This window comes from Acanthaster planci, linkage group LG04 (genome assembly GCF_054643075.1).
Source record: "Acanthaster planci isolate LZ-2023a linkage group LG04, COTS_SCS, whole genome shotgun sequence".
In the NCBI taxonomy this organism is placed as follows: domain Eukaryota; kingdom Metazoa; phylum Echinodermata; class Asteroidea; order Valvatida; family Acanthasteridae; genus Acanthaster; species Acanthaster planci.
In genome coordinates this window covers 7,590,408-7,616,248 of record NC_141780.1, presented here as the reverse complement: position 1 = coordinate 7,616,248, position 25,841 = coordinate 7,590,408, and the positions used below count along the sequence as shown (strand labels likewise).

The window sequence follows — 25,841 nt, the reverse complement described above, 5'->3', positions numbered from 1 at the left end:
ACCGACATACTCAATCCACACAGGTTAAAATCATAAGGCCGTAAGCTTCATATGACTAGAACATCAAAACCTCATGTCGGAGTAAACTGAACTCCACAACTCTCAACAATTGAATCTGCCCACCAAAAAGGCCGGGTATTTTGGGGTTGACGGGCTTATAAGCTTACCCTTCGTTCTGAGCTGACACTATCCCGCATCACACGGGTTCTTGCTGGGGTCGAGGATCCCCTCTGGGTTGACGTTTCCCAGTCTATGCGACTCCTCCTCGTGGTAGGCGGGGACGTGTTGGAGGCACTACTCGTCTCCAGTGGGAGGTACTTCAGCGGGGTTGATCGTAAGGATGAACTCCTCTCGGGACTCGAGGTCCCACTGGACGACGCGATGGAGGAAAACGGCATACTGGCGCCCCAGTCCGTTGTGTCGCCATCGCTGCCAAATCCACCGTGGGTGTATTTTACACGAGATGATCGGCTGGCGACCGACTCGGTGTCAGTGGAAGGAGCTGACGAGGGAGGGGAGTACTCGGGACTCGTTCCCACGGCCACGTTGGTGGTCTTCGCCTGGGCTGTGTGCATCGGAGACAAAGGCAAGAGGAGCGGGTTGTTGGCGGTTGCGTCCACAGCGGCGTCAATGAGGATTCTGGCCCGAGCTTGTTTGACAGGGGAGCTGTCGGTGCTGAGTTCGATATCTGATATCGGGGACGCAGTCTGCGATGAGGTAGACTGCGTCTTTACCGTCTTTGTTTTATCATCATCGGGATATCGACGTGAAGGAGACGGTTTTGGAATCATTACACTTAGAATGTGCTCCGTCTGGGTCCCAATGCCGGCCTCCGCCGTTTGTGTCGGCCTGTTTAGGTCGTCCGCTTTTACTTCAACTGTCTTTACTTCAGTTGTCTTTCCTCCATCTGAATCCCCTTTCTGCAGAGCTCCCCTTTGTTCTGTCGCATCCAAAGGCACATCTGGACCTATTGCTTCCGAATCCACGGGTGCTTGATCCTTCGCAGCATCGTCAAAATCATCAAAATGAGATCCAACCTGCGACACCAGCGGCTTGCACACCGTCAGTGTTACCGGAGACATTTGGATTTCATCCGAAAATTCGCTTGGCGAATTATCGTATGTATAGCTACTGTCACTTAAATGCTTACTTGCTTCCAGAAGATGCTTAGGTGTCGCTGGTGGAGAAAAGCGAAAACTAGGGCTGAGTGGCGAGTCCAAATCCACCTGTTTCTTGCCGGGGCTGGTGGCTTTTGGTTTGTCAAAACTGTCAGTGTCGTAACTGGGAGTTCGAGGCGAGCTGAGCAAACTGTTCCCTTCCTCGGACTCCAGGCTGGAGTAAGCTTCCATGCTGTACCTCGGTGGCATCATGCCTAGCGGGGGAGGCTTGGGTCTTGGTGAGTGACTGTCTTTTTCCTCTTTATTGGAGAGCACCGTTTTGGGCGGTTCCTCTGAGGACTGACTGCTTGTTAGACTTGATGAGGAATTCCCATCGTCTTGGGAGTGACCAGGCAAACGCTTTTCATGTTCCCTAGCGGTTGATTGGGATAGACTTTCCATATCATCCCGCACAGACCCTTCTACGAGAGCTGTGCTGTCCTTGTCACTAGCAAGGCTTTTAACTAATAACAATTCTGGTGTGTGTTGCGTTTTGCTGGCATTTGGAGCAGGGACAGTTGGCACGACAGCGTCCTCTACCAGATCACTCGGACTGGTCGTTTGCTGTATGTTATCGGATTCTCCCGTTTTATTCTCAGTATCTGGTGTTTCTTCTTGCTCCTCTACTAGTGTTGCTAGGCCTTCATCTCTCGTCATTACCGCAAAGTCATCCCCGTACTCATGCTGAACCGCCACCTCCTCTTCCATCGCCTCCAGGTCCTCAACAATTTCGGTCCTCGGCAATTCGTCCTGCGAGGAGAAGCCCTCCTGCGAGGCATCCGCGTCGTCCTCATACTCGTACTCAAACGGGGAATCTTCTGCCAACGACGGATCTGCGTATTCCGGGGAAGAGAAGTCTCCCGCCGGGTGCTGTAGATCGGGCGACCCTGTCTCTTCGTCAAATATAGGGGAGAGAGGCAGCTCCATGACCGGTCTGCTCCTCCGCCTCCTCGGTAAACTGTTGGGCTTCTGCTTGACGTATTGGAACTGGGGCTGGCCGACTGCCGGGGTGGCAATTCTAGTGGAGCCGTTTTCCGGATCATCAGGTGTTTCCGACTCATCCGTACCGACCTTGGTAAGGTCCTCCACTGACCTGTATTTCTCATCCGAGGTGAATTCATCTGGCGAGAGTTGAGGCACGTACAACTTCTCCAGGGAGTCTGCACCAGAAGTTAGTGATTCTCTCTCTGAGGAATCTCCAGCTGACGACAGCTTGGGGTCACTCCCAGACAAGGCTCCCATCTCATTAACATCCCTGCTTAGCCTTGACCTGCTCGGTTTGAGTTCGCTATCACTGTGGCACTCATACGAATCGAAGGATGTACTTAAAATCTTCCGTCTGCTTGCCGGCTTCGGTTCGTCATCGGTCGCTCTATCCGCCGAGGAGGATCTGTGACTAACAAAGTCCCGCGTTTTTGACCGCGCGTCCCCGCACGATTCGCGTATTAGTTCTTGCTCGTGCTCAGTCAGCAATGGCGTGACTAAAGCACTCGTAGCCCCGCTTGAGATTTCTCGCGACTCCCCCGAGTCACCCAATCCGTCCCGTTCTTCCCTCTCGTACAAAACACCCAGATTGCGGAATCGTCTCTGGAGATAACTCTGCTTTCCGTCGGCCTGCTCTGAAGCAGCTGACTCGGGTTGTGCGCCATCCTGGAAACCAGCTCCTGACACACTGAGATCTTGGTCGCCGTCATCGACAGGAAATCCTCCTTGTGCACTGCCCGTGCCCTCTTCACCTGCGCCCTCCGCCATCTCCAGCAACTGCCTCATCATTTCCTCCTCGTCTATGTCCACGTCACTTTCGGCCGAGGGAACAGATTGCATCATGTTTACCTTGCTCGCTGAGAGAGCAGTTTCGACGTTAGAGAGGTCATTGTCTCGCGGGTCCGGCGGCAAGGTAGGATGCGTTATCTTAGGGCTCTTCTCTCCAGTCGATAGATATGGATCCGGTGTTTGATCATGCTCTGACATGGCATCTTCTATGGAGAAAGACCGGGGAGGTTTTGATGGGGGAACTGCAAAAAAAAATGACACATAAAAATACCTGAGCGATTGTGACTGATAAATATTCCTGTAATCTAATTTCAATGCATCTGTCTCGTATATTACAGAGATAGAACTAAAGCCACAAGCTGTCTTAATTAGAAGTTAACAACAATATCCTCGCAGTTGTATGAAAATGAACTATAAAATGAAAGACTAATTAAGTGTACGTCACCAATTTAATTAACAGCAACTGCCTAAAGTTTAACCCACTGTAAACTGTCTTGGAAACGTTAATTGCTTTTAGATGACCGTATGCAGAGTAAGGTGAATACCTACCAGCATCAGTCCTTCCGGAAACTTGTTCTAGCTCATCAGTTGTTTGCATATCTTTGCTCGCACCAACAGAAACCTCGGCAGACGACGCGGCGAAGACAGCTTCCGGTAGGGAAAGTGATGCGGCGCCCTCTTGCGAGTCCTGTCGACCACTCTGCGCTTTCATATCCTCGTACTGGGAGTAGGACGCCATGCGTTCGAGTTTCCGTGCTTTCCGGGCGGCCTGAAATAATCACAGTTTCAAAAAGAGTCACCCTCGGTGATATAGCTCTCTAACTTAGCACAGAAAGCGATCCAATGCGAAGCCCACAACACGCTTACGAGGGTTTGACAGAGACTGGTATTCCCAGCCTGAGTGATTTAAAGCTGTACTAGATGCAGGGTACCGACACGGTTAACATAGGCCTAACAGAGGCACAACAGGAAGCTAGAGCGCAGGTTAGTTTGCAACAATTTTGAACCACCTGACACACCTTTGCTGGGAAAACAAGGTGTTGTCCTGGCTTCTACGGCATGTTTTCGTCGGGTTGGTATGCATATTACAGTTTCTTTTGAGCAATTCAGCCCATAGCCTTGACCACGAGCATAATTTCACAAGGGCGGCGGAGTTAAATCTAAGAGAAACTCATGTTAAGATATAGGCCTGGATCTGTGAAAAGATGTCATTCGGAGACAGAACTGAAGAGAGGTTGACTCATTGCGCGCTCTCATAGTTATAACTGATTGCTTCTGCGCGCCCCCCAAACACTTAGCGATTGAGCATTTTACCAGAAATAGTAACAACCCAGGCCATCAGACGACAACAAACACTAAATCACACACCAGGCTGCCATAGAGATGAAAGACAGGGAACGTAAGTCCAGTCATAAATAAACAAGCAACAGAAAATGTAAATTAAGTCTGGCATGCGTCAAGGATTGTGACAAACAAGTGCCGATGAGTAATCATCATTTCAATCGCGAACAGAAAAAAAAATTAAAAAATAAAAAACGAGTGAGGCAAATTGATGCAGCTTGAATAAATGAACTTATCCTTGGCAGAACAAGTGTGCACATGGAATACAGGACAGTACAAATTACGAGGTAAACCTGATTTTTTTTATTTCAGAAGAGAAGCGCATTTTTAAACAACTTTCACAAGTATAGACCTACACTGATTACGCTGAACTTGATAAAATTCACCATTCTGTTACTTGATAGTGCCTGGCTCTGTTATCAGTATCTATAATTATTTTCCTGATATCAAAGCCTCATTTTTGGACTCCTTTGGCTACAGAGAGGTGGGAAGACCTAGCCTCACCTTCTTCGGAAAGGTCAATAATTCAAACCTCTAATACTGTATTGATCAACGCAGGGTCAAAAATTACGAAGAGTGTTTTCACGGAAAGTTACCTCGTGCAATAATGTCCGTTTATCTCAACTAATTCCAAACTTTTCAAAAGAACGGACTTGGAAGACGTTTTCTGCAGACAATCATTTCATACCCCTGTTCTGGAGGCTGATTGTACAGAGTTCCATTTTCTTACTAAAAAAGCTGCAGGGGCGGTTTTCTTACCGGCAAATTCTTTAACCTTGCAATATTATTGCGCTTTGACCCAAACAAGCACGACACGTCAATACGTCATACACGGACATGAAAAAGAATTTTTAAACGAGTGTACACGTCCTCCATGCAACAAATTAGGAAAATCGAGTGTGTTTAGTACATGTCATCCGGCTTCAAATAGTTAAAAACTCATTTTAATTCCTCAAAAGAACGTCCCTTTTATAAGATCTTTTTCAATAAATTCAAAGGTTAATGGTTCCCCTTTCCAAATAAGAACAAAATTACACTACCTCCAAATGAGCCTACATGTTAATATTCCTTGGGGAGTACGCCAGCGAAATGCCAGCCATTTGTTTAATCATGATCTCTATTAAGGGTTCCTTTTTGGTTTGAATGACATTTTGCCCGATGGCCTAATTGCATCCCTTAATGAATGCGTCATCTCCGCTGGCATCAATCTCGCTCAGAAAAAGAATGTTATGGCGTGGGTCAACGGCCCAGATCGTGTCCCATTTGGGAAATGGACTCGGGTCAATTTGGTTATTGGTACTAAAACTAATTGCTCGTCGCTTTGAAGGGTACCCTCGACCCGTTCGGAATTGTGTGGGACAATCCTGTAGAGTCTGAGGTGGTACCCTCTACTCGTCCGGAATTGTGTGGGACAGTCCCGTAGAGCCTGAGGTGGTACCCTCTACCCGTCCGGAATTGTGTGGGACAATCCTGTAGAGTCGGTTTGTCTCCGTGGTAAAAAGCAAGTAAGCCACGATGGAAGTACAGTTACCAAACCTGCTGAAAACCCTATTTTTTTCAGCATAAAAATAAAAAGAACATCTTCTGAATATACTGACTGACTGCACAATTTAAAATCGTTCTAATCGCAATTGCCGTTTTATAACCAACCGACTGAAAGAGATTTGTGTGAGTTTGGTGCAATCTGTTTACGCTTACAACGAGTTAAGGGCCGCCACATCTCGACACGGGTGTGTACATTTCTCACACCAATTGCAATATCTAATTATTCCCAAGAGAACTGGATACATTAGTCTGATCTAAGTTCGCAATTAAAATATTTTTTGGGGGGAGCTTATTATCCTAAATAAGGGGACAAATAGGCCGATACGGTTCATACGACGATGAGGTTTGATTTATAGTTCCGGCCTTGCCGTAGGTTATCGAGTCGGTTGCATGGAGTTCGGGGAATCAATTGGGTTTCCATCAGCTTAGAAGCCAACGAGACGAGTTGGCACTTTGATAAATATGACATCTATAAATTCTGGAACAGTAGGCAAGGGGTTAATTTTAGCTCCACGTCTATAGCAAACACATCTGGCAAAAAATTAGATGAACCCGCGATATTTTGTTTCGTCCACTTTTCATTTTGCCTTTTCAACTGTAAATTCTGAGAATACGCAGTTGTCTTTTTAAGCTCATGTAAAATGAACAAATATGTTGAACTCTGCTTGTCCGAGTTCTCCGTCCGTGATCTGGTTGCTAGGAAACCACTCTTCGTTGAAATTATCAAACGCTATATCGTTGCTGCATTTTGGCGCCCATTTAGACGTAACGATTTTCTGGTATACCCATTAGTAAGATGATGTCACAATGCCTACACGATGTTCTTCTCTTATGTATACAAGAAATTAACTGGTTACGTGTAATAAGTGATATTACTCCGCCGCCAGGCACTGGAACACTTGTATTTCCATTAGTAAGCAAACATCGTGGACAAACATCCAGGCCCAGTGCCTCAGGATGCCAAGGCCTTTGTCATTATACCAACGACTACATTCAAATGAAACAATAAATATGAAATGCAAATGATAGAACAGATCCACACTTGGCAACATGTTCTCAGCAAACGACCGCCAGAAACAGATCAATGGCTCAAGAGGGATAAATATGTCAACGAAAGCATGCTCGAAAACAACCGGCGAACAGTATATGCATCACCTAGAATCAGTATGTCTGTTGATAATGGCCAGGAAGCCGTCATGCATGGTTTGCAAATGCCGGGCCTCGTTCGTTTGCTTCTACTTCCAACGAAAGAGGAAGTGTGACCTTTTGGTCAATAATTTACATCTTTGCACAAATATCGCGGGGTAAGACATACCAATTCCAGGGCTAAACTACACATCAGAGCAAAGTGTAAGAAAAATTGTGCATACACACATAATAATTAATGAGTTTTCAAGAGTGCAAAACCACAGACAGGTAATGATGTGAAATAAACAAGAAAAAGTAATTGCCGATTCCAAAATTATATAAAAAAAGAGCTCTTGGATGAATCTCTACACACACTGTTTACCAAAAGCACTCTTTGCTAGAGCAGACTCAAGCACATGAAAACTATCACGACCCGCGATGCCATCGACGGTGTGGACACGATCATGTCCGCGTGGTCTGGGCCCACTAAGAAACATGTACTACATGTATTATGAACTCTGTGAACATCTCGAGCGGAACGTGCAAGCGAAGCATTGCCAGCAGACAGCACCACATCAATGCCATGCAGAAAATTTCAAAAGAAATCAGTCGGAGGACCGCCGCTAGTTGCCCGGTGAGGGTTTTCATGAACGAGATGCTTGATCGCAGGCCATGATGAATGCACGCTCTCAAAATGCGACTATACTTCTCTGCAGTGTCGGTCATATGCTTACGTCAGGAATTCGTTAAGGACGTAAGGATTTTAAAAAGTGTATGTTTTCTATTCTATTCTATTTCTAACAGCTGCAGCAAAGAAGGAAGACGTTCCGCTCATTCGGTCACTGAAATCCCCCACTGCGGGCGCGGCCAGGCTTCAGTCGCTTGTAGAGAGCAAGACGACTTACTGTTTTGAGCGCGCTTTCTGTCTCGTCCAAACTACTGCGCCGCTGTAACTTGGAGCCCGAGAACCGCTTGTTGCGGCGGCCCACGTGCCACAGGCCCGAGGTGGCCAAGAAGCGACGCCGCCTTTGGCACAGGTTGCACAACCAGGTCTCTTTCTGCGGGCAAAACAAGCACGTTACCGTCTTGTCTGTACTTCTCCACCTCCTTAAAAACTGGCCCTGACGGTGTTTAAAGTCAAATTGTGTCTTCCCCAACACCGTCAAAGACAAGGGGGTATAAGTCACAGCTGTTAAACATACTTCAATATTCGACATTTTGTAAGGTATTTTAGAAAAAGATCTCAACAGATGCACAACCACACGCAGCTGTGGTAATAAAAACAGAGTGGAAATTGGTTGGTTTTTAAAACATCAATACCTGTCTGCGGCAGTAGCACTCAGGAATGAGCTAAGTGAAGGAAATAGGCAGAGGTACACAGTAGTATAATTGCTAAGCATACTGACTACTGAGGCAATAGATTTTTTTTATCCAACATACATCTGAGACAAAAAATATTGGATCCTTTACAAACTCGGTCCAATTAGTTTCTCTACCTGCCAATTAACGTCAGTTGGACTCACGGGCTATTCGAAACCATGGCTAAAAGCATGCTCCTTATCGATGACAGTCTACAGTGTAAGACATTTGACAAAGAGAGAATGTGCCGCGTCCTCATCTACCCTTCCTAGCATAGCATTTCACCTGGACGCTTGACGTAAAACAGAGGCATGTATCCCTGAAGACACGAGGCTGAAGCAGTACCGGTAGCTATGGTTAGCAAAAGTCACGTGTTTGGGGAGGTCTTTTCTGCCATTATACGGTCATAGTAATCAAAGGAGGGGGGAGGGAGAACAAATTTTTGATAAATGCCACCGTGAAGCAATAGTCCACTGTTTTCATGCTGTATTTCCAACCTGCCCTCAACAGCATAGCACTTTGCGACCAGTCCACCGATAGAGGGCGTTCGCACACAAAGAATTATTATTATTTTTATCATTTTTTTGAGTCTTGAGTTTGGCTAGCCACTGTTCGCAGGGAGGTACTACGAATGTAGGCTAGATTCTGGACTCGAGAAGTGGCTGATCTGGGTAAACAGGGATTATGCAAATATATTATGTATTAACCAAAGAATTAAATGCACAGAGACAGCCTTTGAATTACTGACTAAGACAGCCACCGTGTGGAAACAAGATAATAGAAAACAGTTATTTGCAATTATTGGGGAAAAGTGGACTAGCCTTGTAAAACAACAGAACGGGACTGAACGAAAAAGAATAACTATGCATACCGCAGGGGTGTCCAAAATGTGTACCCACTATAACCTCTTAGTAACATTAATATTAATGATAAGCGTAGCTGTTAGGCCACTCCTCAAAAGCATATTTGTTACGTGTAACCCTCAAAGAGCCGGGGGGAGAATCCCCCCGGTTGATTTTTGCTTATAGCATCTCTGGGATTAATTTCTGCGTACTAATACTTTATGACAATTTTTTCCCAATACATTAGCCTCATTTTGACCCCAAATGTGTGAAAATTGGACGTGGCGTTCTCTTTCAGTGAAGAATTTTAGGAGGCAGGGTGAAGTATGATGTGAAATTTACCACTGACTTTTGTACACAGAAGTACATGGTACAAAGGGCAGTGGTTTCCTTTTGTCAGGAAGTCTCTTGCTTTGGGGATGGTCTATAAATTGTATAATTAACTTATACATATTACTGTATACAGCTCATAGCATCTCTTGTTTCAGTTTCATTTCCAATGGATATACAATCCATACAGCATCTTTGATGTGAAAAATGCAATAAAATCGCCCGACAATCGAAAGCCTTGGTATCATGAATAATTACTGCAAAAACTTAATTAATTTACATATAATTTCACACATATGATTAGTATGTATGCGTCTATTATAGTGCCAAATTTCATTGAAATACATCATCGTATGACAGAGATCTGGGGGGCCAGATTCCGCCCCGCCCCCCGGCTGTGACAAGGCCAAAAAAAACCCGGCTCTTTGAGGGTTAATAAAGATAGATTCATTGTAAATCTAGCCCATCATTCAACCTCTATTTCCAGCACACCAATTATGAATTCCTGAAGTTGTCTGTTAAAAGACCAAGATGCGAGTTCTACTTTCCCCACACAAACCAGAGAACAACGCTGTCTCTTACATGAACAAAATCAAGCAGTGTTCGTTTATACACGCCATTTATGAGCAGACTTCGGGCAACAGAGACAGTGCACGAAGTCCGAAATACATCCACAGTATTTTGGAATTAACTTCAAGTACTGCCAGAAAAAGACTGTCACACTCCCTATTTACTTGTAAGATTTTTCGGGTTCAAGGAGCTGAACTGCATGGACGTTTTTTTCGATTGGCGCAAAATGCTATTCTGAATTCCCACACAGTTAGCAGGAGATCGTAGGCGGGCTATCTCATCTCGCCGGTGAGTATATCTTCAGGCGTTCCTCCTTCAGTTGCAGAGTGGGGAGGTGGGGGGGGGAGGAGGAACCTGCAAGGAGACGCATACGAGAGGGGAGGATTCTCGAGACGAGGCGATACCTGCACTCTGAAGTGTTATCCGAAGACGGGGTGTTGGCCTTATCAACGGGCCTCACGTGACGGTTCAATGGCGCCGAACAGTGCAGCCACCGAGCGGGGACGTGACATCAGCCCTCGCAGGAAGCGCAATTCTTGCCGAATATTCACGACGGTTGGGGTGATTTGTTTTGGGGAAAGCAAGGAATAGGAGTTATTAGGTTTCTGCTCCTTGCACTAGCATGTCTCCAAAAGTACTTTCTTCTTCAATCATTACCCTTATCCTCTCGGTAAACACAGCTTGTTTGCGGGCTGTCGAACGAGACAGAATTTAAAGGTAGCCTAGGTTAAAACTGGCCCATAAGAGTTGGAATCTTCTTAAGTCTGCACCACAAAACACAAATGTCTGAGTACATGATGTACAGATTTAACACAGTCAATACAAGGGTTAATTCTTCAATCAATTTAAATGAACACAAACACCAATAATAAAACAAACCGATGTGAGCAAACAAACCGAACCAATCCACACCCAAGAGATCAAGTGCAAAATGGACGCAACGAGGGCAACTGGAAATTGCACTTTTACACTTATTATACTGATGAGAACTGTGACACAGAGCCATCAAAAACCAGAACGCACATAAATTCCAATGAGGACTTGTGATCACTGTACGACTTATACACCAGACAGGGAAGAACACATAAAGACTGGATGGCATCGCCGCGCACAGTACAAGGGAACATTATCTGCAAAAAGAGCAAAATCTTCCTTCTTGTCCAAATTGGTTCACTGCGATCATTTTACGGTGGCTGGAGAGTCTGAGACTTCGGAGATGTGACAGGCAATCAACGGATCTGGCCGAGCGTACCCGATACAACTTCCGCCCCGTTAACCGTCGATCTGGGCTGTGCAACGACGAAGGATGTTAACCCTTTCTAAAATGCCACGTGGGGGTCCTAATTAGTCGGCTAATGTGTAAGCAGCCGCTGAGAGAAGGGGGGTCTTTTCGATCTGCTCCCAGAGGGTTTGTATTTGTTCAGATAAGAAACATTTGGAACAATAATTGCAAGGGAAGAATACAGTCTCGGAATTATCTTCAATACATCTGTCTAGCTGTGGTTAAAGTTTGTCCAATTTGTTTTTAAGGTGACGATTCTAAAGAGTCTGAGCTTTAATTCGAACTTGTTTTCAAGCAGCTGTTCGTTTACTGTGTCCACAATCGCTTTTCAAAGTGTATTAATGAGGGTAACCAGACTAGACTCATAACAGTATAGTATGTTGTATAAAACCACAGTTTGGATAAACACAGAAGGTGATGCATACACTGATAACAATACTTTAATCGTCGGGGCACGTAGCTTGGGGCTATACCTCCATTTGGTTCGAGGCTATGAAATTCGGGACGTTTCCACTAGTCAAAGAGTGTGAAATTCAAGGGAAAAAAAAGAAGAAATCGATTTTACTGTCGTCCTTATCGTTCTCCTCACAACATTCGGGCTTGCAGGATGGGGCCTTTTGGGAAGGTCGGGGAAAAAAAGATGCGCTGGCATGACAAATGACCAATCTTGAGAAAACGGGTGATTGGGGAGTTCACGTACGTGCCCAATGCCATGGAGACCATGGGCAAATTTCAGCTGTCGATGTATGGGGTTAGCATCGATTTTTGAAGTTAAAACAAGTGGATGCAAGACAGTGAGCAACAGCAGTGGTAGAATGTGCGCTTGACTTGATCCATTCTTATAGAAAGATAAAAATGACAGAAATTTTGCAATGAGAAACACAGGTCGCTAGCACAAAACAATATACCAAACCGATAGGCTACTGACATCCACATACCTTCCCAGCAAATACATCGATTACATAATGTGATATATACATCACAGGGAAAATCAAACGAGCAGGATCATAATTGGAATTGACTGAATTTTAAGAAACTCTGTATGGGTTGGGACGATTTCTGAGAGCGGGAACACAGGTGGTCGGATTGAGAATGAGCGACGGGGGGGGTTGCGAATTAGGGAGACCTGATGGGAAGGGGGTGCTGAAAAACTGAAAACGGATCAGAAATTGCGGGCAACTCCCATGCAAGAGGTGTACAGCAAAAACTAAAAAAAGAAAAGAAAAAAAACTAGGATGTCTCATAAAGAACAGAAGCCGGTAACCGGTCGATCGTGTCCGGCCGTTCGGCTTTCACGTCCACACAGGATCAATATAACTGACAACCGAGGGCGCACTTTTCTGTTATTAAAGTGTACGACGTTTCAGCTATTTAATTTAATTCTGTTTGAGGGCTGCTTTCTGGTATGCAATTACACCTGTCCTTTGATCCATGTTACGCATTGGTTTCAAATGAGGGATAACCTCGATTTTTGCAAATTATAAAAATATTATACTTCTAATCTCAAGCCACTGCGGATGGCCTTTACCCAGTGTAAGTGTAATGAAGAAAACGTAACATGTACCTGTAAATACCTTTAAATACCCATGGTTACGACGGTTGTTTTTGACAATTGGTTAAAAATGCTGTAGTTTTATTGTGGCACAGTGAATATCTTATGATGGCACGGACGGGATTTTCTTGATCTGTGGCGATATTCCTTCCGGACATCATTACAATTTAAAGTGTGGAGAGTCGCACATTGCACTGTATCTAATTTTCCCACTTTTGAGTAAAGCGAAAAAGCGCTGACTCGTAATGTAAATAAACACTTTTAAAACATCCCACCAACTGCCGACACCGTAAAGTCACTCACACAAACAATGGCATTTGCTCGGTTTCGATTTGCCATCGGCACTAACCTTGAGTGCCAATGTGAACTACTCACGACGTCGCAACATTAGCCTACTGTCGCATGGGACAATGATCTAGAATCTAGACAGAGCCAAACTTGCGCGCAGTAATATTTGCAACTTTATTAGCGTGTCTGGTGAGGAAGAGAATAAATCTACGCCACAGATGTTGCATAAATAAAGCCTCCAGTGTGTTGGGTAAAAGGAGACAATGCTTGAACGTTCCCATCAACCTTCTCGCGTCAAGCTCGGGGAAAAAAACGAACCGTAGTGAAATCGCGTCAACATCTTTCGCCGGAAGATGCTTTTACAAACAGAAGGCCCCACTGCGATTTCCATCTATGCGCTCTCTTACATCAGATCCTCTAGTGCCGCTGTGTCACTTTGCTGTTTTCAATTTATATTCCGCCATCCCTCAGGGCGTCTGAATAAAGCATTACCACGCAGGAAAATATCAAAGTATAAAATTGGGCATGTCAACACTGGTGCGGGGGGGGGGTGTAAATACGAGGGAACACGTGGGCAGTTGGTGCCGGCCACTTTCATTACAATTTTCAACCCTGCTACGTCAGAAGGCAGTCAGTGTTAAAAGGAAGCATAAATCCAACACAACAACTCCGAAACAAAACAAGCAGACGCCACAGCAGAACGACCGTGTATTCCTCGCCCATAGCAAAGATTATATTTTTAAATGGATTTAATTCAACACCAGGATATCTGTTCGATAAATAAGAATTTTTGGAGTGAACTTAAGTCGTTTTATATGCCATTACATGAGCGTATAGTCCAACATTGTGACAAGTGTGTGTAGCATTCAGAAACTCCTAAACATGGAATACATTATTTTAATGGACAGAAAATAGTGCGGAAATAAACCAATCCTAATAATTCATTAATGCAGTGTTTGACAGGTGGTCCTCCTTTCACTTAAAGCATAAACTCTAACTGAATATCATAATAGTTGTTCCGTGTAATCTGGATTTTGTTAGAATGACGTATGTTTTTACATCACGAAATCCTTTCTGTATTTTGTGGCGTCATGCAGGTTTCGTTAGCAAATATATTTGTGGTATGACTACATCCAAGCAATGTGTTATTCACACGTCTGTCCTTCAGTATATCTCTGTTTGCGGTTTGGGATGGCAATGCAGTGTCGTAAACAAGTGGCTCAATGCTTCCAAATGGCACTGCAAAGTAGAGTATAGTACTCCTTGTCAGGGCCAACATCAAACTTATGCACGACTGTCTGGCTGTTTCATTCATGAGGCGTGACCTTCTATATGCTCTACACCTCTAACCAATACGCTGTTATCATAAATAACATACAGGCTTCTCGTTGTAGTTGCCCTTCCTAAATGAGACAACCGTACTGGTGGTTGGTTTGGGTTATCTCCATCAAATTACAATATCTCATTAACTTCTTCGCATCGCCACGCACGACACGGACGTTCCATGGACGGCAGATCATGATAAAAAGGCTAACAGATAATTACCCGTCGTTGCTGTATGTGCAGGTTTTAAAGGACACACTGAACAGCGCCATTGCCTTAGCAGGAGTATCATTACTGGGACATCAATGCACCAATGCGTATTAGATGTGACGGGGCAGGTTTACTGCAAAATGAGGTTCCTGGATACATGCATAGGCCTACAACAACAGCTCATACAACCTTTTTCTGCTTGTTTACGTTATGGAAAAATGCGAGTTGTTTCTCCATAGGTTGTAGTTAATTACATCATAACATTCCAGCGGTTTTTACCGTAAGGATCCTTCTTTCAACAAGGTAAATCGTGATCATAAACAAATGTACAGAATGAGTTGCAACGGTAATGAGCAGTTAATACCGGCTGATTTATGAGTAATCCTGCTTCTTATGATTCCTCGTTAAAATTAAATTGACTGTTGGCTTCTTTGAGTTCAACGACTTGCGTGCCAGATAAATATAAAATAATGAGTTTAAACAGTTTTTCTCATTTTGAAAAACCGTCGTTATTTGAACTTTCCCATACGACGGTTTGTGCGAACAGCATCCCGATCGACGAAATTTGTGTGGAGTTTTCAGCGACTGCATTTCTGGGTCCAATATGCACTGCCGTCTGGCCCGAGGGCTTCTTCTTTTCTCAGTTTTCCAGTAGAGCACACACGCGCGCGCGAACCTGTAACGGTCAGCAGGGAATACGCAACGCGGAAGGCGACGAAGCCCTGGCCAGGAGGTCTCATGCGTGATATACAGTGTTACCTGCTCCATGCGCAACATCTCGCATCAGGGAATTGGCCACACCCACAGGAGCTTTATGTTAACTGCTCCTGTATGTTGAAGGTGATTATGCAGCCTCGACGCAGCAGATCAAAGTTCACTTAACGACTGGCAGACATTAACGGAGGTTTCGAGACGGCGTCTGGTAATGTAAATTTGACACAGCCCCGGTGGACTGTCTTCCTTCGGGCATAGGTACTTCAGTACGTCGGCAGGCTTTAAGAATCAAGACTTATTGGTCATAGCCAATCTACCAGACTCCGGTATCAAGACTAATTTCAATACAGAAGCCAGACATGTTTGAAAATTTGGACAAAATTCAACTTTAATCATTTTCCCAAAAGTTCCTTTGAAGAAAAGCATCCCAAAATCGACCCACTTGTGTCACGTTCTTTCCACTTAGAGATTCGGACTGATCACATGCAATACTCAACTGATCTGCCCCATCCGATTACTCACCACCATTAATAATCGTGGGTTTTAAAAGAAACTGCCTGGATTACAGGCGCAGCATACATAGTACGTATTATGGTAATGTTATTACCGGCATACTCGTAGCGTGGTAGTTTGCTGTAATAGTCTTTCTTATAAATAGCGACACAGGTCAGATCAGCAGATAAAGTTCATGTCAAAAACAAATCGAAGACTTCACCATAATTTTAAATTTTGATAGGGAAGCCAACCTTTCGTAAAATAGTTCAGGACAACGCTCCTTCGATCATCTGTTGAGCATTATGAACTGCCACAGCGTCCTCAGTACTGAATACGCGAATGTACAAAACATACGTCTGGAAACTAGATTTTTGCAACTTGATCCTGGAAGGAAAAGGACAAAAGGTACCTCCCGAATGTCCAATTAATTGCAAAAGAATTCGGCCTCTAGGTGGCAGAGTTCTTTCGATAACAACTGTGCATTTTTTGTACATACTCGTTTCGGGTTGAGAGGCCAAACACTGAAATATCCGTACTCCTTCCAATTGCCCATTCAATATAAAGTGCATCATACGTCGGTATTCGGTAAGGGCTATCTTGTATAACATATGGCATTCATGTCACATTCGTATTCTAGTATTGGTAGGCACAGGGAAAGCACCGCTGACTAAAAGGGGACGGATACACCTTTGTATTGCAAGCAGGCCACACTACATGACAAGATAGGTTGACATAGGACTTACTTTGAATTTTCCAAAAATCGGTTTTATATTTGTACCAAGATATATAATACATGTCACTCGCTTAACCTCATTTATCCTAGAACTCACTGGTGTCAATGAGGGATTCGTCAGCGAGGTGTAAGTGATAGGGTGACTTTAATTCTTAAATTGCATTTGTGTTCCTTTGTTTCGACAGAAAAAAAGATGGGATTTAGATACTGCGGAGAACTTATTCCCAATCTATCCAGATTCCCACCGGGTCAAGTCGGACGAGTTAAATAAAATACTTTTTTTTTAGTGCAAAACATCAATGCTGTGATGTACTTTTGTCACCGTAAGACCTTAATAAACAAGAGATATCTGTGCGAAATTTCCCGTTCTTTTTACGTAGCCGAATGCTCGCGTGGCGGGTACGGTAATGCATTGAAATAAGTGCATTTGGGCTGTCAGTGTTTCCCGACCTGCACAAAGGATGTCTGCCGATGATGACTACAACTGATTGATTTGAATTCATGAAGTCATGATGCAAAGGTTACTTCCTTTTACACGAAAAAAAGATTGCACTAAAGGAAAGGTGCATAAAAGCACATTTTAGAAGTTAATACGTAACCACGACCTTTGGCATATTTTTCTGAAATGGAAGGACTGACTTCATGTTTTTAATGAAAAATACCGCAGGCTGCAGGTATGACGTTTTAAGCATATAATGAATTATGAACAAACCCGTCCCCTATGACAAATATCTTCCACGAAAAATCCGTGTTAAAGCACATGGCTACAGATAATAAGTCGTCAAATCGATCTGCCCTATTTTTTTCCATTTGTAAGATTCAACGACAAAATAAATAAAGACGATATACAAAGCTACCACTAATGAATGAACTGAGCAGAATTTGTGAGAACTATTTCCCCACACGCAAACGTATGAAGTCAGTCATGCCTTTCCTTCACGAGCCCCTTTCATTTGTATCGTGAGGACTGCAGGGCTGTTTCAGTCAGATTTGAAGGTACCTGACATAACATAAATTGGGCGTAAAAAAAAACAACACCCTCATAAGTGCACCTGGACATTGAGGCAACAATCTGGCAGTTTGAAGAGGTTTTGCGCTGTCCGAGTTTGTACTAGCTCAGTGCTCTCAAGCACCCCTGAGAAGTTTCCACCATCGTTCAATTTCGCTCTCTCAAGCGAGCGGAGCGGACGATTGCCTCGGATAGAAAGCTTTACGCGATAGGCCCTAAGCCACGTTCAAAGATTAACCCAGAATGGTAAAGGGTATGGGGTGTGTCACTTATACATTTCTCACCCACATCTTCTAAACGTATTTCACACCCGTCTAGATTTATGGCATTTTTCAGCTGGTGTCGTGAAATTTTTAGACTGACTTTTATAAAATTTGGACTCCTTGTTATACAAATCGGAAATAATGGAGCACATTCTTTGTTGCTGTGTAAAAGGGAAGGTGCTCATTTCGCAAAGTGAAATTGTAAAAGGCGCGCCATAAAGCCCCTCGCCTGATTGCATTTACGCTCTGCCGAATAACAGCACGCGACCGTAGAAATCAGTTTTGACAGAGAAATTTAAAGGTGGACAGCCAAGCCTAACAGGGGTTGGATTATCTTCCGGTTGTGAAAAGGAAATAAACCGAAAACAAAAAACTTAAAGCTGAACAGAAGAGTTCCTTTTTGTCTTTCGGTTTCAGTGTTCCAACTGTACTTGTTTATTAAGTCTTCCAACTATAGGGCTTTCATCAAATAAAGGTTTGTACAAATTTGCGAAAGGAGTTAAAAGGATATTTTAAAAGGACGCACTACCTCCTACACCAGAAACCATAGGAAAACTATATATACGCATTTGCGATTGCGTACGATATATTTAGGTTCACCTGTAATGTACATCTGTATCCCTATACTGTGAGTCTGCCACTAAGCTACCATGTCCACATGTTGTGCACACCTAGGAGAGCGGGTTCGCTAGTTTCTTTACCATTCTAGGCATGCGCTTCTGCGTCGAGGGCTGGTTTTTGCCCGCTTTCCTCCGGGGCATGCCACCACCAGACTTGCAAAAAAGATGAATGTGCGCTCTAGCGTCCCAAGATGATTCAAGAGCAGGGGAGAATGGAGAAGGGGGTTAAGGAGGTGTGATCTGGAAGATGAGGGCAATATTTATCCTTAAAGTCATGCTGGGCAATGCTTCCCTTTCTCATATCTCGATGGTTAGTCGCAATAATTACATGCCACGATTATATCGATATATCAGCATACATGTAATAGGTTTGTCTTTACATTCTATTGATTTGCTTCCACACTGGTACCTCTCACATCTGCTAAACGCACGGTTAATAACGCTCCAGACTTTATACGAGGTAATGAACTACTGCAGGTGAAAATCCTCCTGAACATAAGGTGAACAAGTACGCATTTAACTGGTACCCCTCAGCTGTGCTGTCTGCAAGGTAAATGTGCATAAAGAAGTTTTAAAAAGTTTATGGACAACCTGACCAAGACCGGTTAATCATAGTGACCCATCGGATAGGGGAGACCTGAGATTCGTTCAGCGAGGATTCTAAATCACATTAGTCTGGATGGTCCGACTGCGAAAGATGGCATTAGTTATTCCCATGTTTCCCGTGCCACGAATCGATCGCGCTCTCATTATTGGATTATCATGTCTCCCTCCGAGGAGCGGGGGGGTGTGCTCTTGAATAGGTCTTTGGGCTCTCGGGTCCGTTGACAGCAAATTACCGGCGATGATTTCATAAGAAATTAGCGAGCCGTTGATACCTGATATACCATTATGCCGGGACAAGCTTCACATGGAGTGGACATAATTTGTCAACGGCAGACGAAACCTGTCGAGAACTTTCCTTTCAAACAACACCTTTATACACCTTGTCTCATATTTCAACATTCTGGCGTTTCACCTTAAAAAATCAGACATTCTGGTCATAAATACAACGAAGAAGCTCACAGACAGCTAATTAGGCTATTCACATGGTAAATCTGTTCATAATTCCACACATGCCTTTAATAGTAATAGGTTGCATAAATGTACAACATAATTAATGCAACCATCGCTGTACTTTAGGGGCTTATCATCATCATTAACGGGTTAAGCCCCACGTTCATTAGATTGGACGTGCAGAAATGGCTTAATAAGTGACCAATAAAACCTGCTTTCATTTTCTTTATGTTGAAAGCGAAGGTAATCAAATTACACTGCAGTTCTAGTAGGAAAAGGGTTTAAAGTAGCACTGAACAAAATACTACTGAGTAGGATTTTTTTTAAAGTCCTAAAGTCCCTGCCCCTTTTGTCCCTTCTGTTGACGTAAATCTGGCTGCTCTGTTTTGCAGGGGATCTAACAGTTCAGTACTCTCGTGGAGTCAAAGACTCCACGAGACATATTACACTTCATACTATTTGATTCATTTTTCTCAAAAACTACAAATGATGACTTTAATTACAATAACGAATAAATATTGCGCATGATATACAAATGAGCATTTTAGTTTTGCGTTAAAACATAATCATTCTAGTTTCTTGATAATATTAGTGGTTCTCCCAATACCTTTTCTTTAAATCTGAAAACCTAATATTATGTTTTAGGAAAGTATGAGGCCAGCTTGAGAAATTCGATCTTCGAGTCGGGGTAGGACTGTGAAGAAAGAAGGATTTGAAAGCAATTGCCCCATCGCGGTTGAATCGGGATTTGAGACAAAACTCATTTGTGCAACCTCGTTCCCCTGGGTACAGTATTTCCGCGTCACGTTGGTTTCACACCACGCCTTGCGCGATCTTAGCCCCCGGTAGTAATGTGAGACTTAAAATGTCCCGCTCTAGGCCATAGGGTGCACTGAACGAGCTTCCACGAGTTACACGGTTTTAACCTCGTTCCCACCGTCTTGCTTGTATGACACAACACACTACCGTCCCAAGGTCAGGGTTGCCCGTGTAAGCTGATCGAACGCAGCCTATTTGGGAGTTTAAATAAGGACTGTAGACGATTTGTTTGGGTGCGATGCTGATTTATGCATGTATGAAATGCGTGCGCAGAACAATATGCTGATGTTTGACGCTATCGTTTTTCTGTTGCTGAATGTTCGACGAAACTAGGCTTTCGTCGGAGCTTGGAACACGCACCTGATGGCGTTGGATACGCATTTGTATTTTCCTACAATGATTGTGCCCTGTTCGAGAGAAATCTATGCCAAAAACGATCAGTCCATCTGCAAATAGCTAAATATTGCATATTCCTGTACAAACTGTACCAATTAAACATTATATTTTTTTCTCAATCATTGGAGCAAATTCGAGAGCAAAACAACTCTACACTTACAAGTATTACCCAGAAAAAAAATGACGGCTGGGGCCTGCACGCATATCTATTGATGTTTCTTCAAAAGCTAGCATGAAGCACGATTCCCGGAGCACTGTTCCCTGGCGCAACTATACTAGGACAGAGCCGATACTCATTGGCAATTAAATTTGGCAATTTAGTGGCGAGATAAACTCCTCAGTAACAAAACACCTTTCACAGCAGCATGTTGAGGCCAAGCATCTGATCGTGCGGTCAGATACCGGACTCTGCGTTTCACAGCATCATCCCTGGACTGTGTGTAAATAGCAAGGATCAATTTCAAGTCGGCTCCCCCCGGGGCGCGGCAATTCAACCGGTATTCTTTTACCTCTTCACCGCATCGGCGTTTACCAAGTGTTCGACCAAAGTCATTCCCTCGAGCCACACGTCGCCAGGTAGTGTCGCATGCTTGCATGGGCGGATCCATAACTAAATTTCTGGGGGTGGCAAACATGTTTTAGGGTGCCAAAAAATTGGAATTCTTTTCATGTCATAAACACCGGATCTTTTTGCGGACTTTGTTGAAGAACTAAATAATTTTACGGTCGTTTTGAGGTTCGTGAGTTCAGTAAAGAGAATGAGGAGTTGGGGGGTCGTTTAGAATGTCTTATCTCACAGCTCGGTGAGGATGATGGGATAGTTGTTAGTGAGGCAGATATCAGCAATTTGTTTGGTAGGGTTAAGGTAAATAAGGCACCTGGTCCGGACGGAATCTGTAACAAAGTACTTAGCCTAAGTTCTGTAGTCAACAGTTAGCCTCATTGTTCTGCAAATTTTTTTCAAATCTGTCTGGATTCTGGCAATACTCTAAGACTATGGAAAACGTCAATGATTGTGCCATTTCCGAAGGGGGTTGAAATTCAGGAGCCAAATGATTTACGTCCAGTGGCCTTAACATCAAATATTACGAAATGCTTTGAAAGGTGTCTTCTTGATAAAGTGTTGAATGAAACACGTGATTTGCTAGATCCAAATCTATACGCTTATAGCCCAAATCGTGATGTCGAAGATGCTATCCTCTTTTATCTTCGTAAATTGCTTGAACATCTTGACCACTCCAAGTCTTACACAAGGTCACTTTTGTTGATTTTTCAAGGGCGTTCAATACGATCGTTCCTCATTGTTTGGTTCGTATGTTGTCGGACATGTTAATTAACCCTAGGTTGAATCTTTGTATTCACAATTTTCTCCCCAGTCCTACAGGATTTAATCAGTTCGAACTGGAAGTCACCAGTCTCAACAACTGATCACGAATACTGGTGCTCCTCGGGGATGCGTGTTATCACTCGTTCTTTTTTCGCTATACACGAGTGAATGTAGAAACACTAACCCAACGTGTAGTATACCTAAATATGCAGATGACGCTGTGATCAAGGGCCTTTTGTACAGTGATCGCGAGGACTATATTGCTCAAGTGAACGAGTTCGTTAGTTGGTGTAATGATCACTTCTTGTCCTTAAATACAAGTAAAACTAAAGAGATGATCATCGAACCTCTACAAATACATGGGAATGTCATTGAACAGGTGCATGAACACAAGTACTTGGGAACGGTAATAGACGATAAGCTCTGTTGGAAAGGAAATGAGGAGGTGGTGTGCGATCTCGTTCCGAAGACAGTTTTCTTGAGTCGTGTTCCCGCCATTCGAGCATTAGAACAAGAAACTCGTGTCAAGAATAGGCTGTCCGAACTCGCCCTTACAGTATGAGCCCCGAGCGCTATCAAGTGAGGGCGCAATTTTACGGCGGCTCCTTAGGTAGGAACTGCAGTTCGCTGGTTCACAAAGGACTATGAAATTTGAGTGTTGCGGTCTAGTAGCTATACCAACAAGATGAACACTCCCGACCAATATGCCTCTTTTTCAACCAATAAGGGGGTTCTTCTGCTCAAGGCGGTACACTGCAATCAAGAAGAACTTCAATATTTCAAATCAGAAAAAACAAAGACATTTATAGTCCATTGTGTAACTAAGTAAAATGAAGCGAAACCGTGCTCTCAAATACTGCATTTATAATTCACAAGCAGGGCTCGTGTTTCAGAAAAATACATCCGTCGGTGCGTTATGAATATTTAATCAGCCATCCCGACCCGAGGTTCTGTAGTATACAGGTATCTTGCATTAACGAACAGCCTGAGTCCCTGTGAAGGCTCACGTCAGACGCTTGTGCAAGCAATTCATTTCCTTCGGTTGAGACTGACAGGCGTCGCATCCTTAGACTCAAGAGCAGGAAGGGGAAAGAATCCTGGCTAAAGATGCCCCTTCTCAGCCCACTTCACGTAAATGTTTGCCTTTCGGAAACCGCTCTGTGTATTTTCATCCGTTGATTGATGTGGTGAGGGCCATACATCCAAGCCTAGAACACCTTGCAACTGGTAAAACGAGACGAGCGGTATAATTATGTGACCCTTCTGTTTCTCATTTTGCAGCGCTTATAAATCAGGCCTGCGGCGCGGAGTTACCTGCTAAAAGGCGCCTTTCCATATTTCTTTTTGATGGGGTGCGTTGCTTACACGATTCGGTCATGCGTTTCACTTTCACGGAGACAAAATAAACTCCTCCATTAACTTAACGCACGTGTGCGTTGCGTTTGGCCGCCAAAACCGACCCGGGAGCGATTTTGACGGATACGCAACGCTTGGCGCAAGTGTTGACGCGCACGTGGAAGGGCACCTTAAGGCACTATACTCAGACCTTTACTTTTTCATAAAACCATCTCAGTTTCTCCTTCGCAGAACTGGTGTTCCATAGGGCCAGGTCGTACAGTGCCCTTAAAGGTGGTGTACACCACTGGTAAAATCCCGAAAATCGGAATACCGTATAATCCTGAAATATCTTACTTGAAAGAAAATACACAACAGTCTCAATTTTCCAGAAAAACAACAGTTTTGTTCTCTTTTATTACGATGGTCGGGCCGACCATCGTAATAGAGTTAATTTCACTTTGCACAACACATGCTTTAACAGGCGCCAAATTTCGTATATGTAGTGTTTGCAGATGTTGTGGAAGTCTCCATTAATGAATAGATAAACCTAAAAGCAGTTAAAAATATGCCGACATTCTTTCACCAAAAACACTGTGAACTGAAATTATAGAAACTAGAGTGTTAGGCGTAAAGTAGAAAATAAATTGGATCCGTTTGAAGCTGAATTTTATGTAAGGAAAGGTTTTTTACGGAAAACTTTCCGAATTCAAAATCACTCCTGGATAATAATGGTATGATCCAATATGGCGGCTGTTTCCGATAACGATGACTTTCGTCAACAAAAAGTACGATTTCCTCACGTTAATCCCCCTTGTTTTAAGACATAATTTTTTTACTTATAATTATTAAGGGCTCAACTATGAATGGTGTTTTAGACTTTCATTGATGTGTGAACTGACATGAAAGTGCCGTTATAAACACGATCGCGCGCGCACGTGCATTATCACTATAGGCCTGCTCTTTTCGATGTCATTGACATGAGTCGACTGCTGTGTTCCTGGATGAAGTTTTTGCATGAATCTGCAATGCTACATTGTCAAGGAGGCGCCTTAATTCAGGATAAATTCACTGATTACTCCTAGCTGTTGAAAACTGCTCCTTTCTTAAGGGAATGAGAACCTGTCATGCTAGTTTCCCACCCTGACCCCGCGGACGATGTTCGCTTTAAACTACGAACGCCTTATAATCCATAGATTTTACGCAAGATAAACTACAAGACTTTCAATTTTAGCGTTAAAATGTTTTCTCGATTTTTCACAAAGCAGTTGACTCAATCATGAATCAAGTGAGTGGAATGTAAGTTGCAGGGAATATTACACACCTTAATCAGCCAATCTTATGACATTACGACAAAAAAACCAATGGTGTACACCACCCTTAACTGCTGTGCTAAATCACTTGCATGTAGTTCTTGTAGCAGTTAAATTCCAATGAGCCCATCAACTTTCAAAACTTAGATTCGCGATACATTATACGTAGTGTGTATTCCGTATAGTCAATCTGCCATGAGGAAAAAAAACCGAAGCTGTTGAAGCTGGGTAGATTTTTCCCCCGTAAGGTTGCTTATGGAGATTTCGATACCAATTAAATTCAACCTCCGAGTTTGACTATAAATATCCAGAATCGGTGTTTTCTAACCATAAAAAAGAGCCCAGTAAGGTTCAATTTACTGGTCTGTGTACTCCCAAACTCCTTGCAAGAGTGGAGTACAAAACATGACCGAAACACGTACCGGGGTTTTCAAAATGTGAGTCAACAAGTGGCCATCACGCGCGACCGCTTTATCATGGTGCCCTACTCCTGAAAAAAATGGCGCACTTCTGCATATCTAGGCGAGGTAATTTGATATCCCCCTGCATCTTGGTCGGTATTCTACATCTCAGCTAAAAACCATGAAAAAAGCAGCATGCGCTTTGCCCTGACGATAATATCGGCTTGGCGACTTCCTACGTGTTTTATTATCGCTTGGACGGCAGGAAGCGCCGTACTGGGGGTTAATCTGCATAATTCTACATGAGCTGGTCATGGATTCCTTCCCCCCTCACTTCGATTGTCGCAGAAACTAGATCCAGGTATGTCACCTGAGCTAAAGGGATCACTGGAACGAATGCATTTCCCCCCAGCCCTCCCAGGAGCACAAAATGCAGGCAGTTTTGACATTTCCCGTATACGCAGCTAAAGCGGACGCGCAGAGACAAAGTTCCTCCTAATTGTAAACTGCCTCAATCCTATTCTTCTCAAATTGGTTAATACTTTAAAAACATCTTTAAACTTACTTCCCAACACCTGACCATTAAGCGTCCTGCCGTAGGAGCCCTGCATTAAGGACAATGTAACACTGAAGATGCTTTTAATGACCGTCTCGTCTCGT

At 43.7% G+C, this 25,841-nt stretch overlaps 1 protein-coding gene across 6 annotated transcripts in view; it reads right to left on the bottom strand.

The window, feature by feature from the left end:
• The window catches only part of LOC110987729 (uncharacterized), an 88,473-nt gene that overhangs the window by 44,558 nt on the left and 18,074 nt on the right, over positions 1-25,841 (bottom strand). For 5 of the 6 annotated variants that reach the window (XM_022250742.2, XM_087136296.1, XM_022250738.2 and 2 more), the window contains exons 3-5: positions 7,850-8,002; positions 3,480-3,699; positions 168-3,172 (exon numbers count right to left, since the gene is read on the bottom strand). In XM_022250742.2, the coding sequence (XP_022106434.2) occupies positions 168-3,172; positions 3,480-3,699; positions 7,850-8,002 (3,378 nt within the window). The remainder of the gene's footprint in view (positions 1-167; positions 3,173-3,479; positions 3,700-7,849; positions 8,003-25,841) is intronic. The other variant, XM_022250741.2, reaches the window with a different exon arrangement.